Source organism: Capricornis sumatraensis, chromosome 2, assembly GCF_032405125.1.
Source record: "Capricornis sumatraensis isolate serow.1 chromosome 2, serow.2, whole genome shotgun sequence".
Classification (NCBI taxonomy): domain Eukaryota; kingdom Metazoa; phylum Chordata; class Mammalia; order Artiodactyla; family Bovidae; genus Capricornis; species Capricornis sumatraensis.
The window spans coordinates 81983067-82002145 of record NC_091070.1 but is presented as its reverse complement, the minus strand read 5'-3'; the positions used below and the strand labels follow the sequence as shown (position 1 = coordinate 82002145).

Sequence of the window (19079 nt, the reverse complement as noted above, 5' to 3'; positions counted from 1 at the left end):
TAAGACAATTATATTTATACATATGGAAAGAAGAATACATACAAGAAAAATTTTATGGACAAAGTAGACATTTGCTCAAACAAGATATATGTATTATCAAAAAAGATATACAAATCACTAATAAGCACATAAAAAGATGCTGAACATGATTAGGTATCAGGGAAATACAAACCAAAACTACAAGGAGATACTACTTCAATCCCATTAAGACAGGCAATAACAAAACAACAAAGATGTGGAGAAATTGGAACCTTTATCCATTACTAGTGGGAAGGTTTTTTTTTTGTTTTTTTTTTAAGTCGCTCAGTCGTGTCCAGCTCTTTGCGACCCCATGGACTGTAGCCCACCAGGCTTCTCCATCCATGGGATTTTCCAGGCAAGAATACTGGAGTGGGCTGCCATTTAATGAAGCCTTTATCTCTCACTCAAGGAAAATGTACACAGCTAAAAACAGATTTATATTTGCATTTCCTTGTTTTACAAGTGAAGTTGCTCAGTCGTATCTGACTCTTTGCGACCCCATGGACAGTAGCCTACTAGGCTCCACTGTCCATGGGATTTTCCAGGCAAGAATACTGGAGTGGGCTGCCTTCTCCAGAGGATCTTCCCAACCCAGGGACTGAACCCGGGTCTCCTGCATTGCAGAGACACTTTAATGTCTGAGCCAAAGACTACCTCAATTCTTAGTCCTAGATCACCACCAAACTGGTTGTTCCACTCTTACATTTATGACTCACTGATTAGGAATATTCCATAGGTGAGATCCAAAAACCTCTACTCAGTATATACAAGCTAATAATTTCATGACTCATTTGATTTTCTAAGTATCTATTTTTTTATCTTCTCCATCTTCTCACCAATTTTCTCTAAAATATGTCTAAAATAAACTCAACAATACAACAAATATGAGCTGGAAGGATTTCCTGTTAAGGCTGCTAGCTGGCCTTATCCTGATAACATTACTTCAGTGACAAATATCTTTCTTTATTGTATGCAAAGGAAAAGAATCAAGCTAGTGTGATCAATTTCTCCATGAAGAAGGGTCTCATAAATGCGCTTATACACACATCTTCATGATATTAGATAGTCTTTCCATGAGTCCCTAAATTCAGTTAGCTGCTTGAACCCAGAATGATTAATCTTAAACCAAAATATCAGACTATTTCAACTAATGTATAAAAACAGAAGCCCATACAGATCACCTCAGACATCCAAAATTGAAAGCAGTACAAAGAAACACAAACTTGGGAATTCCCTGGTGGTCCAGTGGTTAGGATATGGCACTTTCACTGTGGTGGCCCAGGTTCAGTTCCTAGTTGGGGAATTAAGGTCCCACAAGCCACACACAGCAGTCAAAAAAAAAAAAAAGGAAAGAAAGAAAGTCCACAAATTAGGAATTAGGAAATTTATAACCATTAAATTGCTTCGGGAAATGCAACAAGTCACAGTTCCTTTTTTATATGCAAATCAAGAAAATGAGATCCTTAAGTTAGGGATCTCTAATGACCAGGGTAAGAACACTGCCAGTATATTGAAATAAAGCTACATAGGATCACCAGATTAATGATTTCATTTGTTCTTGAGTAAAATATAACATGCACATATAATGGTGATTTTTATCAGCAGCCAACTGTCATACATACACTACAAAGATAGTAAGTCATTCAATCATTCATTTTGCTGGCATTAAAGATAAGTAGAGTTGAGGTCAGATACCTGGGCTGTGAAAGTTCTTGTAGGTTAAAACAGCGAACCAAGACTTCTTGTTACAAGCAATAAAGAGTTGTAAAAAAGTTGTGGAGCAGAGAAGTGACAATATACATTAGAAAGACATAGTAAATCAAAATGGAAAACCTGATCAATGAAGTTAAACCATAATTCTAAATACTAAATAGATCATCCTAATTTTAGTGTCTTACCAGAGCACTAAGAAGCTCAATTCTCTTGATGTTCAAAATGTACACAGAAAACTTTAGATACTAAACAATGTTCTTTTGCTCATTTAAAGTATAATCTTTATAAAATAGTATGTGCAAAGGAAACAGTTTTATTTACAAACTCAGAAAATTACTTGTACTTGTTACTTTCAAATTTTACTCAAGAATTCTTCATTGAAAATGGTAAAGGTAAGCTGTGGTTACCACATTCATCAAGAAAAGATATTGGAATATTTAAATGTGGCAAAAGTTTAAAGAAAAGGTTTCAGATGGTTTGGTATAAATCAAATTACTCAGTTATTACTTACCAGTAAGATTTCTCCATGGAAAGAAGCAGAAAACCCATTACTTTTGCAAAAGATATAAAATGCCAGAAAATTCTCAGAAATGAAAACATATGAACTCATTTTTAATCATTCTGGGGAAACTTTTTTTAATTGCACAACCATTTTACCAGAAGCAATCTTAGATAATATACCCTATTGTTAACTCTAACCTTATTACACTTTTTATAAAAGTTTTAAGAAAGTTTTTTAAAAGGTCTGATTTTCTTTATATTTTTAAAGCCCCAGAAGTATTATTACTAAGAATTCCACCTATTTCTTCTGTACTTCCTTGAAAACGTAAACCAAACATACTTACTGTTGATTTTTTTCATTTAGAGTATTCATGCCCTGGAGATCAGAAAGAGGTGTTCTGGGATTTTTCCGAGTTATACCTAGTGTATAGAAAGCAAAAATTTTCAATCAGTGCTATCAGTAACTAAAGACAAAACAGTTTTTCTAAGAGCAAATGAAATTAATATACTTAAATAGCAAATACTGCTAAACATATCAGAAACATCTACACTTGATCTAGCCAAAAGGCTGAGAAGCGATATCAGAAACATCTAAATAAAAATATGAACCAAGTCCCATGACTGTTACTTATAAATCTTAGTCAACAATGAAACCAATTAGGGAATTTAATAATAAATTCTTTAAATTCTTCTCTCATTTAAATATATTTAGGAAATCTAAGGGTAACTGGGCTAAAGGCCTAGAAGTATACAAGTTCTTTTCTTATTTTAATATTAAATATTTAATCATTTCATGTTCAAAAAATTCTTAATTTATTTGCATCACTTTTCAGCAATAGTATATTGCTGACATGAATTGTAGATTTTAGAAATCGATTAATCTTATAAAGACACTGAGAATCAAAGACGATGAATTGCTTCCTCAGAAATAACAGTATTTTTTAAACAAAAACTCTAATTTAAAAAATAAGCAGAAGATCTGAATAGACATTTTTCCCAAAGAAGATGCACAGATGGCTCACAAGCACATAAAAAGATGCTCAACTTCATTAATCACCAGGGAAATGCAAATCAAAACCAAAATGAGACATCACTTCACACCAGTCAGAAAGGCTATCATAAGTGCTGGCAAGGATGTGGAGAAAGGAAATGCTCATACACTACTGATGGGGATATAAATTGGTGCAGCCACTGTGAAAACAGTATGGAGGTTTCTCAAAAAATTAAAATGGAACTACTATATGATCGAGCAATTCTACTCCTGGATACACATCTGGAAAAAATGAAAATGCTTATTTGAAAAGACACATGCACTCAATGTTCACAGCAGCCCTGTTTATAACAGCTAAGTAATGGAAGCAACCCACGTGCCCATCAGCCAACAACTGGCATAAGAAGATGTGGTGTGTGTGTATGTACACACACACACACACACACACACACACACACACAGGCATATTACTCAGATACTAAAAAATATAAAATACTGCCATCTGCAGCAGTGGAGAGACCTAGAAAATATTATGCTTAGTGAAGTAAGTCAGACAGAGAAAGACAAATACTATATATGACTTATATGTGGAATCTAAAAAAAAAAAACCAATGAGTGTATATGCAAAACAGCAACAGACTCACAGATACAGAAAACAAACTTGCAGTTACCACACAGGAGAGGGAAGAGGGAAGGGACACAATAGGGATATAGGATTAAGAGACAGAGATTACTATATATAAAATAGTAAAAGTATTTCTACTTGAGATAAAAATCTTGTATGTGGAAAATACTAAGAAATTCACAAAACAATATTAGGACTACTATTAAATAAGTTCAGCAAAACTACAAGATATAAGATCACCATTCAAAAATCCAGTTTGTTTCTATACAGTAGCAACTAACAATTGGAAATGAAATTAAGAAAACAATTCCATTAATAATAGCATTAAAATAATATAAAAGGAATAAGTTGAACAAAAAAATAACAATAATTTTAAAAGGAAACCTAAATAAATGGAAAGCCATCTGTGCTCATGGATTGGAAAACTTAATACTGTTTTAAGATCGCAATGTTCCTGAACTCATTTACAGATCAATGCAATCTCTATTAAAATTCCAGCTGGTTTTTTTTTTTTACTAAAATGAATAAGCTGACCCTAAAATTGATATGGAAATGCAAATGGCCCAGAATAGCAAAACTAATGTTGAAAAAACAGAACATAGTTGGAGGACTCATACTTTCTGAATGCAAAACTTACTATAAACATATAGTAACTGAGATAGTATGGTACCAGTATAAAGATAGGCAGATCAATGGAAAGGAACCGAGAGTACAGACATAAACCTTTACATTTATGATCAAATGAAATTTGACAAAAGTGCCAAGACAATTCAATGAGAAAAGAATAATCTTTCAACATAAACTGAGAAAACTAGACAATCACATGGAAAAGAATGAAGTTGGTGATCCAGTGGCTAAGACTTTGCCTTCCAATGCAGAAGGCAGGGGTTTGATCCCTTGTGGGGAAACTAAGATCCCACATGCCTCACGGCCAAAAATTCAAAACATAAACAACAGAAGCAATACTGTAACAAAGACTTCTAAAACAGTCCACATCAAAAAAAAAAAAAAAACAACAAGAATGAACTTGGATCAAAGACCAAAATATAAATGGTCAAAGTACAAAACTCTTAAAACATGGGAGTAAATATTTCTGACTTGGATTAGGCAGTAGTTCTATAGCTATGACATCAAAAGAATAAGCAACCAGAGAGAAAAACTGATAAACAAGGAATTATCAAAATCTAAAACTTTGGGGTTTCAAAGGATTCTATATCAAGAAAGTGAAAAGGCAATCCATAGAATGGTAGAAAATGGCAAATCAAATATCTGATGAGAAACTTGAATCTAGAATATTAAAAGAACTTTCACAACTGAATAATATTAAGACAATCCAATTTTTAAAAGAACAAAGGATATGAATAGGCATTTATCCAAAGATGACAAGCAAACAGCTAATAAGTACATAAAAAGATGTTCAGTATGATTAGTCACCAGAGAAATGAAATTAAAACTGCAAGACTACTTCACACCCCCTGTGCGTGCGTGCTAAGTAAGTTACTGCAGACGTGTCCGACTCTTTGCAACCCCATGGAGCCCACCAGGCTCCTCTATCCATAGGATTTTCTAAACAAGAGTACTGGAGTGGGTTGCCATTTCCTTCTCCATCACACCCCCTAGCATGACTATAACAGAAATGACAGATGAATGTTGGCAAGGACATGTAAAAGCCGGAACCTTGCATACACGCCTATGCACGTACTGCATGCTCAACCATCTGCCTCTTTGTGACCCCAGGGACTGAAGCCCACCAGGCTTCTCTGTCCATGGGATTCTCCAGGCAAGAGTACTGGAGTGGGGTGCCATTTCCTCCTCCAGGGGATCTTCCCCACTCTGGGATCGAACCCACATCTCCTGTGTCTCCTGCACTGCTAGGTGGACTCTACCACTGCACCACCTGGGAAGCCCTTCATGAATACACTGCTGAATGTGAAATGACAGTAAGTTTGGAAAACAGCTAGCAGTTCAAGAAAAAATTAAACAGAGTTACCATTTGACCCAGAAATTCCACTACTAAGTATACATCCAGGAGAACTGAAGAGGTAACATCTATACCCATATAAAAACTGTTACTGGAAAACATATGTCTTGGGATCAACAAATTCAGTTAGAACTTTGAACAACTTTATTTTCTTACATATTTGAATGCATTGATTTCATTTCACTTATTCAGTTCCTAAATTGTAGATACCAATTATCCTTAAGACAAATTATCATTTTCTATTCTCCATGCCCATTCTTTTCTCCTGCATATTGATACATAATCATCTCAGGCCTTTCCTTAATACTACTAATGCAATTTTCAATTATGTTTCCTCTACTTATTGAGATCACATAGTTGTTGATTTATGCCTCTGCTTTTAGCTCAAAACCTGTTTCAATATCATTCTGATTATTTCAGTCTTAAATTTGTGCTACTGCTTTATTGGATTCGTGTTCTTAAATTCTTCTTAAACTGTAAACTGCTCACAGGGAATTTTCTTCCCTTTTTTGGAGTATCTTCCTTGTAAACACAATAGGGTGTTTCTTTTGTGCGCATTTATTTTATGATATCATTTAAACTTTTTGAAAAACCCATTGTGAGACTCTAAATGGTGATGTAAATCTATTCATACTTTTATTAATTTAAAATCATAGTACTTATTTCTCATATTTTGTTTCACATTTATTTCACTCTTTAAACTCATTTTTTTCCTGATAGATGAAGGTTTCTTGTGCTACTTTAAAAGATAAAGATTCAGGGAAATCCGTGATGGTCCAGTAGTTAGGACTCTGGGTTTTTGCTGTGGAAGGCAAGGATTCAACCCCCGATCAGGGAACTAAGGTTCCATGAACAGTGCAGAGTGTCCCACTCCCCCACAAAAATTCAACTTTTGTTATTACTGTGTTTGTCTGTAAGGCAGACCTTCATGTTTGTTTACCCATATTGATTTCCAAAATTTGATAAACAGCTGTATTTTACCAACTCAATAAAAACAGCTCCCTGACATACCTCCAGGCTTCATCAAAATATATACTGGCATACCTTGTATGTGTTTCTGTCGACCATTTTCAAACAGGAATTCTAGTCATATAACATTTTTAGAATATTTTAAATTATGTTAGTGCAAGTCTCTGTATAGGGCAATAGCCAAAGGGCTTTGGCATTCATTATCACATTTGAGTCTCGCACTGCCCCTGTGCAGAGAGACTACCTTTCAGAGAAGGAAACTGAAGCTCTGAGAAACACCTTCCACACACAGTAACACAAGGGCTAAGTGGCAGAGCCAGAATTTGGGCCTAGTCCTGCCTGACTTCAAATGCCAGGCTGTTTCTCATCTCGCTTTGAGAGTAATGTGAAGGTCCCTACGTCATAATCTATGTGCCCCGCCACAAACCTCAGGTCTTCCAAGAACTGGAGCCTTCCTCAATATTAGGCGAGCAGCCTGCTGGTTCCCACTCTGATCTGGAGGAAGTCCTTATGAATAAGGTGTGGACATTTCCTGGGGTTTCTATATTTTTATTTTTAATATTCTTAATTCCATGAAAAATAGTCTTTTTCTACATATCTATAATTTATGTCAGGCTTCATGATAAGCAATTAATCTTTTAAATTGTGGCAAAATTTACACACTGTAAAACATATTCATTTAAGCATATAGTTGGTCAAGTATATGGAAAAACTGCAACCAAAGAAGATATACTGAATGACTAATAAAGCTGGCAGTCTTTAAAGAGCCTAGGGATCATTCATATATCTTCTTTTCTAAGTGTATGCTTAAACCTCTTGACCGTTTTTAATTGAACTGTTTCTCTTATTGCAGTTTTTCCATATTTTGTCTTTGAGTCCATTATCAGTTATGTATTATAAATTATTATGAATATTGTTTCTCAGGCTGTGAGATGCTTTTTCTTTTAACAATATCTTGAAAGTTTTCAATTTTGATGAACTTCAATAATTAATATCAGTTTTTTTCTTTTATACTTCATGCTCTTATGTTCCATCTAATAAATTTTGTCCCAAGACTGCAAAGATCTTCTCTCAGGTTTTCTTCTGTAAATTTAACATTTTATTCTTTGCAAAGAGCTGTATGACCCATTTCAAGTTAATGTATAATATAAGGTAAGGATCAAAGTTCTCTTGAACATTCTATTTGCCATGAAGTGATGGGTTTGGATGCCAAGATCTTAGTTTTTTGACTGTTGAATTTTAAGCCAGCTTTTTCACACTCCTTTTTCACCTTCATTAAGAGGCTCTTTTGTTCTTCTTCGTTTTCTGCCATAAGGGTGGTGTCATCTGCACATCTGAGGTTATTGATACTTCTCCCGGCAATCTTGATTTCAGCTTGTGCTTCATCCACCCCAGCTTTTCTTGTCTAATTTTGGTTTTAGAGTAATTATACAGGCCTCAAGATATGATTCGTATAGTATTCCTTGCTCCTTTGTTTTCTGGAATAGCTGAGCAGAACTGGTATTACTCTTTTCTTAAACGTTTTCAAAATAAAACTGGTTATCCAAACTATTTGAGTTTGGACTTTTCTGTTTCCATGTGTGGGAAGATTTTATTTATGAGTCCAATCACTGATAGAAGACTAAATAAATTCTCTATTTTTTCTTGGATCAATTTTGATAACTTGTTAACATTCAAGGCATTTATATATTTCATCTAAGCTACTGAATATTCTGCCATAAATATTCATTATCTCTCCTCAATCTTTTGATGTCTATACCATATGTAAATGTCTCGTTCAATTCAAATAACAGTATTTTTGTCTTCTCTCATATTTCTTAATCAGAATGGCTAGAACTACACTGTCCAGGTACAGTAGCCACCAGCAATATGTGGCCATTCAAATTTAAGCTGATTTAATTAAATTTCAGTTTTAAATTAAAAAAAAAACTTCAGGTGTTTAATAACAAAATGTGGCTAATGGTTACAGTTTTGAAGAGCATAGCTGGAGAACATTTTCATCCTCACAGAAAGTTCTACTGATCAGTACTAGAACTCAAGCTTTATTAATTTCAAAAATTGATCTTTTGGTTTCCACTGATTTTCTCTAATGCTGTCGGCTTTCTATTCAGTGGTTTTAGTTCCTTTACTTCCTTCTACTTATTTTGGGTTTAATATGCTCTTCTTTTTGTAGCTTCATAAAGTAAAAGCTTAGATCACTGATTTTTAACCTTATTTCTTTTCTTAGATAAGGATTTAAAGCTATCAGTTTTCTTCAAAGCACTTTAGTTGCATTACACAATAAATTATATACATTATAAATCGCTGGTCCCTCATCTTGTTCATGAACATTACAGTCTCTTATATCCCACGAAGGTCAGAAGTATGGGTTTAAATTGAAGTAACATTCTATCACACCCTCCCTCATTCTTTCTTTTCCCAGCATCTTATTTCTTCCCTTTCCAGGGCTCCTGATCTTTGTGGGAGTTACAGCTCATGCTCCTAAGAACCCTAATTTCTTCCCCCTCTTCTAATTTCCTCCCTGCAAATCTCAGAGAGATTTGTAGAGAGAAGGTGGGAGACCAGAAATGAAATGGAGGAGCAAGAGCCACAATAGCTTTTATGTCTGAATCTCAAAGGTTACACACTGTCACTTCTGCCACATTCAATTTGTTAGAAGGAAATCACTAAGTACTACATGTGTCTTTTCAATGGAGGAGTATCAAAAAACCGATGGACATATTTTAAACCCCCAGAACAATATCATAATTTTTTACCCTAAAAAAATCATATATCTTTTTAAAAGAACAAGATAAGGAAAGAAAATATGTACAGTCATATTTTTATACATATGTATTACTTCCGGTTTCTTTATTCCTTATAATAATTCACAGATCAGTAAACTAGAGTACAGATCAAACCCACTGCCTATTTTTGCATGGCCTGTAAGCTAAAAGAGATTTTAATTTTTAAATGACTGATGGAAAAAAATCAATGAAACAGTACTTTTGTGACATGTGGAAATTATATGGAATTTAAATAACAGTGTTTATAAGATTTTATTGGAATGTAGCCACGCTCATTTATTTATGTATTGTCTGTAACGCCTTTCAGAACTGAGTTGTTTCAACACAACATATGACCCACAAAGCCTAAAATATTTACTATCAGACTCTTTGCGGAAAACATTTACCAACCTCTACTATACATCCAAGTTACCATCTGATGTCATTTCCTTTTAACCTAAAGAATTTCCATTATTTCTCCTCTTGGAACATATATTATGAAGAAAATTCCCTCAGATTATCAGATTATCTATTTATATGAAAATGTCTTTATTGCAGCTTCTTTTTTAAAGTATTTTTTTTAATGTTTTTATTTATTTGGCTTCTCCAGGTCTTAGTTGCAGCACGCGGAATCTTTGAACTTCAATCTTCACTGCAGTACGTAGGATCTTTCAGTTGTGGCATACAAACTCTTAGTTGTGCCATGTGGGATCGAGTTCCCTGACCAGGGATCAAACCGAGCCCCTTGCATTGGGAGGGCAGATTCTTAGCCACTGGACCACCATCAGGGAAGTCTGTATTTCAGCTTCATTTTTGAAAGATACTTTTCTTAATTGATGATTGGACATTGTGGATGACGCATTGTAATAACAATGAATTCCCGTTATGTTTTTCTACAGACTTGATTTTTCTTCCAAAAGACAATTAACTTGTCTGTCCACAAACTATAAATTATAGCTTTTATAGCTATTTTTGTTTTATGGGTCTTGTGTTGTTCTACTGGATTTTAAATTTCGGCCTCCATTACTTTCAATGAGCAGACAGGTGTTAATCATATCATTATAAGCAAGTCTCATTTTGTTGTACTTCACTTTATCATGCTTTGGAGATACTACAAGAAGATTTGTGGCAACCCTGTGTTGAGCATATCTATCAGCACAGTTTTTCCAACAGCATTTGCTCACATAGTGTCTCTGTGTCACGTTTTGATGTTTGTAATATTTCAAAGTTTTCCATTATTATAATATTTGTTACAGTGATATGTGATCAGTGATCTTTGATGTAAGTACTAGTCCCTGAAGGCTTGGATTATAGTTACCATTTTTTTAGCAATAAAGTATTTTTAATTAAGGTATATCATTTTTTTCCAACATAAAACTATTGAACAATTGGTAGATTACAGTATAGCATAAATATAACTTTTATGTGTACTAGGAAACCAAAAATTTCATGTGACTCCCTTCACTGTGATATTTGCTTTATTACAGTGATCTAGAATCGGCTCTGAAACTGCTCAGAGGTATGCCTGCATTCTCCTATATTTAATGTAATTTCCTCTGGGCTGCTTTCAAGATTTCCTTTTTATTTCTGGCATTTAGCAATCTGCCTACAATGTGTCTAGTAGCGGTTTTCTTTTGTATTGGTTCTGGGTGGAGGTCACTGATTGCCTTTAAACTCCAAGTTAGTTTTTCTCAAATATGAGTAGTTTTTATCTGCCATTTCAGCCACTATAGTTTTTTGCCTCTTTCTGTCTCACCTCTACTTCTGGGATTCTAACTAAAGACAGTAAGAATTTAGCTATCCCCTAAGAGGAGCTATGAAGAGATAACAAAAGGACCTCAGTTTAAAAAATCAGTAAACTGCACTTGTGTTTTTCAAAAATTATCTCCTATTTGGTTTGCAATTCTATTTACTTATTTATTTTTTATCTTTTTGGCCATATTGTATGGCATGCAGGATCTTAATTCCTGACCAGGGATTGAACCCGTATCCTCTGCACTGAGAGCACAGAGTCTTAACCACTGGGCTGTCAGGGAAGTGGTTTATACTACTCTTCAACAGAGCTCCTACAGTCTCCCCCAAATACTCAGAACAGTCAGCCAGGTATGGATGGCTCTAAGTTTGGGTATTAGCCTTTTGGCAGCTCTCTCCATTCCAGGATTTTCCTCCTAAACGTCAAGCTTCTTTGCCAGTCCTCAACTTAGTCCTCTGACACTTCAAACCAGTATAGTTGTGGTTTTCTGTTCCTCGAGCTATGGGAGTTGGGGAGTACCTTGTGTAAATAGCCACAAATTTCCAATTCTTACCCACTACTTACCCATGGACTTCCCTGGTGGCTCAGACAGTAAAGTGTCTGCTTACAATGCAAGAGACCGGGGTTCAATCCCTGACTCAGGAAGATCTCCTGGAGAAGGAAATGGCAACCCACTCTAGCACTCTTGCCTGGAAAATCCCATCGACGGAGGAGCCTGGTAGGCTGCAGTTCATGGGGTCACAAAGAGTCGGACATGACTGAGCAACTTCACTTTCTTTCTTTCTACCCACTACTTTACTTTCTTTAAAGGATTAACTTCCCACGAGTTACTGCTTTTTTTTGGTCTGTTAGTATTTTTGCTCTTTTCCAGGTTTTACCATTGCTACCTGTGGCAGGGTTCATTTACCTCACCTATTCACCATTACTATTACCTAACACTAGTTAGCCCCCTAATTTTTTTAAAACAATCTCCCAAACTTGAATTTATAATTTTATATATTATAAACTTTTAATTATTGGTAGTACTATAGTGGATGGGAATACCAGACCACCTGATCTGCCTCTTGAGAAACCTGTATACAGGTCAGGAAGCAACAGTTAGGACTGGACATGGAACAACAAATTAGTTCCAAATAGGAAAAGGAGTACATCAAGGCTGTATATTGTCACCATGCTTATTTGACTTATACGCAGAGTACATCATGAGAAACGCTGGGCTGGAAGAAGCACAAGCTGGAATCAAGATTGCGGGGAGAAATATCAATAACCTCAGATATGCAGATGACACCACCCTTATGGCAGAAAGTGAAGAAGAACTAAAAAGCCTCTTGATGAAAGTGAAAGAGGAGAGTGAAAAAGTTGGCTTAAAGCTCAACATTCAGAAAACTAAGATCATGGCATCTGGTCCCATCACTTCATGGCAGATAGATGGGGAAACAGTGGAAACAGTGGCTGAGTTTATTTTTCTGGGCTCCAAAATTACTGCAGATGGTGATTGCAGCGATGAAATTAAAAGACGCTTACTCCTTGGAAGGAAAGTTATGACCAACCTAGATAGTATATTCAAAAGCAGAGACATTACTTTGCCAACAAAGGTCCATCTAGTCAAGGCTATGGTTTTTCCAGTAGTCATATACGGATGTGAGAGTTGGACTGTGAAGAAAGCTGAGCGCCAAAGAATTGATGCTTTTAAACTGTGGTGTTGGAGAAGACTCTTGAGAGTCCCCTGGACTGCAAGGAGATCCAACCAGTCCATTCTAAAGGAGATTAGTCCTGGGTGTTCATTGGAAGGAATGATGCTGAAGCTGAAACTCCAATACTTTGGCCACCTCACGCGAAGAGTTGACTCATTGGAAAAGACTCTGATGCTGGGAGAGACTGGGGGCAGGAGGAGAAGGGGATGACCGAGGGTGAGATGGCTGGATGGCATCACCGACTTGATGGACATGAATTTGAGTAAACTCCAGGAGCTGGTGATGGACAGGGAGCCCTAGTGTGCTGTGATGCATGGGGTCACAAAGAGTCGGACATGACTGAGTGACTGAACTGAACTGATAATGGAAAATAGCATAAACTACCTAAAGTAATGGAAAAGTCCACTTCCACAAATGCAGAAATAAATTTGCAAGAGTACAATGTATAACATCCTTCTGCAGCTCATGATAAAATTGGTGCCTTCTTATTTTACACCCATACATACCTACCTGGAAACAATCAGGCCTGTGAGTCATGAAAATTGACAAAGCAAATAAACTACTGGAATTATTTAAAAGTTAAAAAGATAAGTGCCCCCTCAAAAGATTTGTAGACTGTTTTCAATAATATCCCCTGGATTAAAAGATTTAGAAAAGGAAGATGTGTATTTGGAATAAAGCCTTGTATACCTTTTAGAAACAAGAGCAATAATTAAGAGTAACATTTAAGATGTATTTTTTAAATTAAATACTTACCTTTGCTTTTCTAGAATGAGAAAATATTGTAATAATATTTTTCAAAATGTATTACATATTTTCTTATACCAAAACAGCATAGTAAGAAGAACTGAAGAAAGAATCCACAACATTTGCCTTTAGGAATTCTACTTATATTCTCCTTTTACTGACAATTAAACACTAATATTCCATGGAATTTCAATCACAGAATTGTGAAGTTAGCAAAGTAAATCTGTGATCAGTAAAAAGCTCAAAATACAAGACTAATTCAGGTCCATTATATTACATGCAAACTGCCGAGTCAGCATTCTTAAGTATCCTTGGTATTCTTAAGGATCCCTTTATTCTCAGTACAGCAATAGCAACAGCCAAACAACAGTAATTCCACAACCAAAAGAATCCATTTTCATGCAGAATGAGTAGAACAAATAGAAAAGGAGAAAATGGAGACCAAGGGCATCTTTTCACACCAATTTTATATTAAAAAAAAAAAAAAAGAACACCCATTATGATTATATCATTCTTCCTTAAGCCAAAACATTAACTGGTGGTTTTGCTCCAAACCAGACATGGCAAAGTCTGATAGGAGAATTATAGTCAAACTAAGTGGATTTGCCAATGATACATGAAAGCAACACTGCTGATGTTGAAGTTCAAGTATAAATAAGCATAAAAATCAGCAGGAATTCGAAAGAGAGGAAATTATTGGCACTGTTAAATATGTTAATTATCTTGATTGTGATGAGTTCACACATATGTCAAAACTGTATGCTTTGGCCTGCAGTTTATTCTACCTCAACTAGATTTCAATAAAGTTCAGGAAAAAATCAACACTCATTTTTACTCATCACTTGGATACTTTAAAGACAAAAATGGAAATCAATTAAAAGTTTGTAACCAAGTATAAATAACAACTCAAGGATCATAGATAAATAGTTATCCAAATTAAAAGAATATGTATATTATCTTTATACATATATCAATTCTTTCTTTATATCAAGAAAAAGAATGAAAGTCCCAATGGTGGTATCCTGAGACTCTCTGGTCAAAGGATGATAGAGGTCACATTGTCTATTCCATTTAGGTTCCACCCAGGTGTAGAATGCTCCTGGTTTCCATTTCCAAATGGATGTGATAACACAGAGTTTATTAATCAGGATTTGCAGCCTTACTGTACTTCTCTTCCTTGCACCTCTGTAGAATCTCTAAGCTCCTCTGGTGGACTGGGTGTTGGAGAAAGCTAATACTATCCATACTTTTCAAAACTGCACATGGCGCTGTATCATCATGTCCTTAGGAAGCAAAAGAAAAACAAAAAAATGGAGAAAAGAAAAAGACATTTTATAAGCCCACACCAACAGAGAATCAAGGACAATGCTGCCAACTATTTTAAGAGTACATAAAATTGTATCAAGTAATTATGGTTAAATGTGAATAATTTTTCCAATTAATTTGAAGAAATTACACAAAAAGAAAAAAATAAAGGTCCTGTTTAGGTATTCAAAGTATTCTTTTTCAGTACTCAACATGTTGCGTTCACACCATACTAAAAATCTCTAATTTAAAATACTAGGGAAATTACAAAAACAATTCGTATGGTGCCATTTTTTTTAATGGACTCATTTTTATCAGGTCTGAAATATAATTAGAATATAGTTGGCAACAATGTAAGAAACATTGATGGAATCCCAAAGAGAAACAAACCCAAAACAATTTACCAAAAGTTAAACTTTCACAAATCTTGCAATTAACCACACTTGTAGGAAATCCAAGTGTGTCGATGTTGGAAAAGTAGAAAGAAAAGCACCACAGAACAGGAAAACCCAGCAGCACTTCTGTATTTACAAATCTGAAAACAAAGCTGGAGAATCTGTCAAAATTAACTATTGGGAAGAAAGGGAAGAGAGCACATTCAAGCAAGGACCAAAGCCCCAGATTAGTGTTACTGAAACAGTGGGTCACTCGAGCAGTAAAGAGAGAAGGAAGACTGTACCATAAATATTAGGAATAAATGGATTTAAAGAGAATTCGGGTTTTCCAGGCTTGGAAGGTGCTGAGAATCATTTATATGGAGAACATCTCTAGAGTTAGGACATGTAAGTAACTTTGCCTTTAAAACACAAAAGTGAATAGTTTAAAAACAGATAGAGGCAAATTAAGCAACACATAATTATGTACTAAAGTTCCACTAGTATGCACATGCTGTATAATTAGGAAGAAGATACTATCTATGAATAGTTCTCAAGGAAGAATCATTTTAAAAGTTAAGCAGAGGCAGAGTAATTCAAAGAGGTTTGCAAAGCATGGTTTAATCAAACTATATTCCTTAAACTGGATATCAACACCCAGAGAATAGGCATCAACTTTTCGGCTAAGGAGATAGAAACTCATGATGCCATAACAATAGATTACAATAGACAGACACAGGTATATGTATTTGTATATGTGATATAGATATAGTCAGGTTATACATGGTATTTTAAGAATTCATACTAGTTAATTTAAAAATAAGCTAATCAAACATTATCTCATTTATATAGTATGGAGAGTCCATAGTTGCAAGTGTTCAATGTTTCAAAAGAGACAAGTTTTACCAAGTAACCACCATTTCTCAATCAAAAGATACCTCAATAAAAATATTCTATTCTCAATAATCTCCCACCTTGATTGGGTGCTCGGGGAAGGAATGCTTAGGCTCAGAGGAGCCTACATTTGGCTAGTAACATGGTGGGGTAGAGTTGGGAGGCTATCAGTGGAGGGGGACCATTTGAGGAAAAAAACACCTGGTGAGTTCTACTCATACTCTATCCAAATTTTAATTTTCTAAAGTTATCACCAGACTTTCAGGTCCTTCCATATCTACTGATATACAGCGGTCAGAAATAATTTAAGAAAATTATGGTATGAAAGTGTTTTGTATAAAAGTTCAGAATATTAAATATACTGAATTATGATGTAATCTTAAGTTAAAACTCACTCAAAATTGATACAGCCATTGTGCTCATATTAGTCTCTCAGTCGTGTCCAACTCTTTGCAAGCCCATGGACTGTAGCCCACCAGGCTCCTCTGCCCATGGGGATTCTTCAGGCAAGAATACTGGAGTGGGTTGCCATGCCCTCCCCTCCAGGGGATCTTCCCAACCCAGGGATCAAACCCAGGCCTCTCGTATTGCAGGTGGACTCTTTACCATCTGAGCCACCAAGGAATCCCTGCTAAGCACAGTTTCAACTGGATAATGGGTAATTTTCTATCTGTGACCGTTCTGTGTCTTACCGGCATACCTGCAATTCAGGTATGAATGAAAATTCTTTCATTTTGCTTTCTATGCCTTCTTTTAACTCTTTACCAATTTTAAAGATTGCTTTACACACTCTAATACTGTTTCTAACCCTTAAAGTGATATTCCTCTCTTTGTTGTGTTCATCAGCTCCCTGTCAAAACAGTTTGGTTTCCTAGGATGGTTTTATAAGTACATTTGCAGTGGAGTCTCAGACTCGTAAAAGGTTTATTTAGTGTTTGCTTGTGCTAGTTTCTAGTCTAGTCTGGATAATTTCTCAGTCTGAGATTATGCATCGAACTGCATCAATTCCCACGCATGGTTAACAGCCATAACCCATGCATGGTGAAGATACAGAACACTAATTTTTTTAGGCAAGCTTTGTTTTCAAACGTTATCCAAGGCCTTACACATATTGATAAGATTATTCTTGTTCCTCCTAGGCAGGGCAAATAAACAGAATTTTTCAATTATCTTTTCAGTGACAGAAAAGTTCAAGCTCTTTGAAGCTCCTTATACCACATAACAGGGGCTTAATTCCAGCTGAAACCGTGTCTCTGATCCTGTAACAGTTTCTATAATGCCAGTTTCCAGGGCTTTTTTAAAGGTATATTTTTAATGGCCATTTTTAAAAGATAAATTTCACATACAGTAAAATTCACTAATCTCAAGTATACAGTTTGGTAAGCTTGAACAGTTATATCATGTAATCCTCAATCAAGATATAGAACATTTTCATCACCTCAACTAGTTCTTGTATTCCCTTCTGGTAAATACCATCCCTATCCCTCCCAGAGTCAACCAAGTAATGATCTATGTATTATTTAACCTGTTCTTAAACTAAGTGAAATCATACAGTACATATTCTTTCATATTCTGGCTTTCTGATAAATATTTTTGTGACTCATTCATCCTATCAGTAGTTTAGTATTTTAATTGCTAAATAATGTAACAAGGTAGGAATATATCACAACTTGGTTATTGTTTCTTTCACTGATGGATATTTGGATGTTTCCATTTGGGGGTTATTATAAATAAAGCCACAATAGACATTCATTCTATGTGCATTTGTATATAAGAGCTTCATAGAAATACAATTCACATAGCACACAATTCACTTATCTAAAGTGTACAAGAGGTGAGGTGAAGTCGCTCAGTCGTGTCTGACTCTTTGCGACCCCATGGACTGTAACCTACTAGGCTTCTCCGTCCATGGGATTCTCCAGGCAAAAATACTGGAGTGGATTGCCATTTCCTTCTCCATGGGATCTTCTCGACCCAGGGATCGAACCCGGGTCTCCCGCATTGGAGGCAGACGCTTTAACCTCTGAGCCACCAGGGAAGCCCCAGAGTGTACAATTTAGAGGTTTTTAGTAAAATTCCCAAAGCTGTTTAACCATCACCACAATCAATTTTAGAATACCTTCATCATATCAAAGAGAAACCCTATATTTTTAAACTATCACTTTCCTTCTCATTTCCCAGTCTTCCCACTCTAGTCCTAGGCAAACACTAACCTATATTCTATACACAGATTTGCCTATTCTAGAAAATTGATATAAAGGGAATCATACGGTATGTGACCTTTTGTGCCTTACTCTTTCACTTAACAAAATGTTTTCAAGCTTCATCCACGTTGTAGCATGTTCTAGTACCTCATTCATTACATGACAGAATAGTACTCCATTGTATGGATATAGCAGTTTGTTTATCCATTCAATTGCTGATGAATATTTGAGTTGTTTCTATCAATATCTTTCGGCTACTATTAGTACGTTGCTAAGAACATCACGTACAAGTTTTGTTTGAACACCTGTTTTCAATTCTTTTAGGTATCTACCTAAGAGAGGCATTCATTACTAGATAAAATGTAACTAGCAGGGTGTTTTAGGCAAAGTGGCTACATCGTTTTACATTTTCACTAGCAGCATATGAGGCTTCCAATTTCTCCACATCCTTACCAACATTATTTCCTGTCTACTTTATTACAGCTGTGAAGTGAAGTGGTATTCTCACCGTGGTTTCAATACGCATTTCCCTGATGACATAT

The 19079-nt window shown here is 35.5% G+C and overlaps 1 protein-coding gene across 1 annotated transcript in view; it reads right to left on the bottom strand.

Moving 5' to 3' along the window:
- The window catches only part of MYO9A (myosin IXA), a 183603-nt gene that overhangs the window by 88970 nt on the left and 75554 nt on the right, over window positions 1–19079 (bottom strand). Inside the window, exons 14-15 of the mRNA XM_068964194.1 lie at window positions 14924–15043; window positions 2580–2655 (exon numbers count right to left, since the gene is read on the bottom strand). Of these exons, the coding sequence (XP_068820295.1) occupies window positions 2580–2655; window positions 14924–15043 (196 nt within the window). The remainder of the gene's footprint in view (window positions 1–2579; window positions 2656–14923; window positions 15044–19079) is intronic.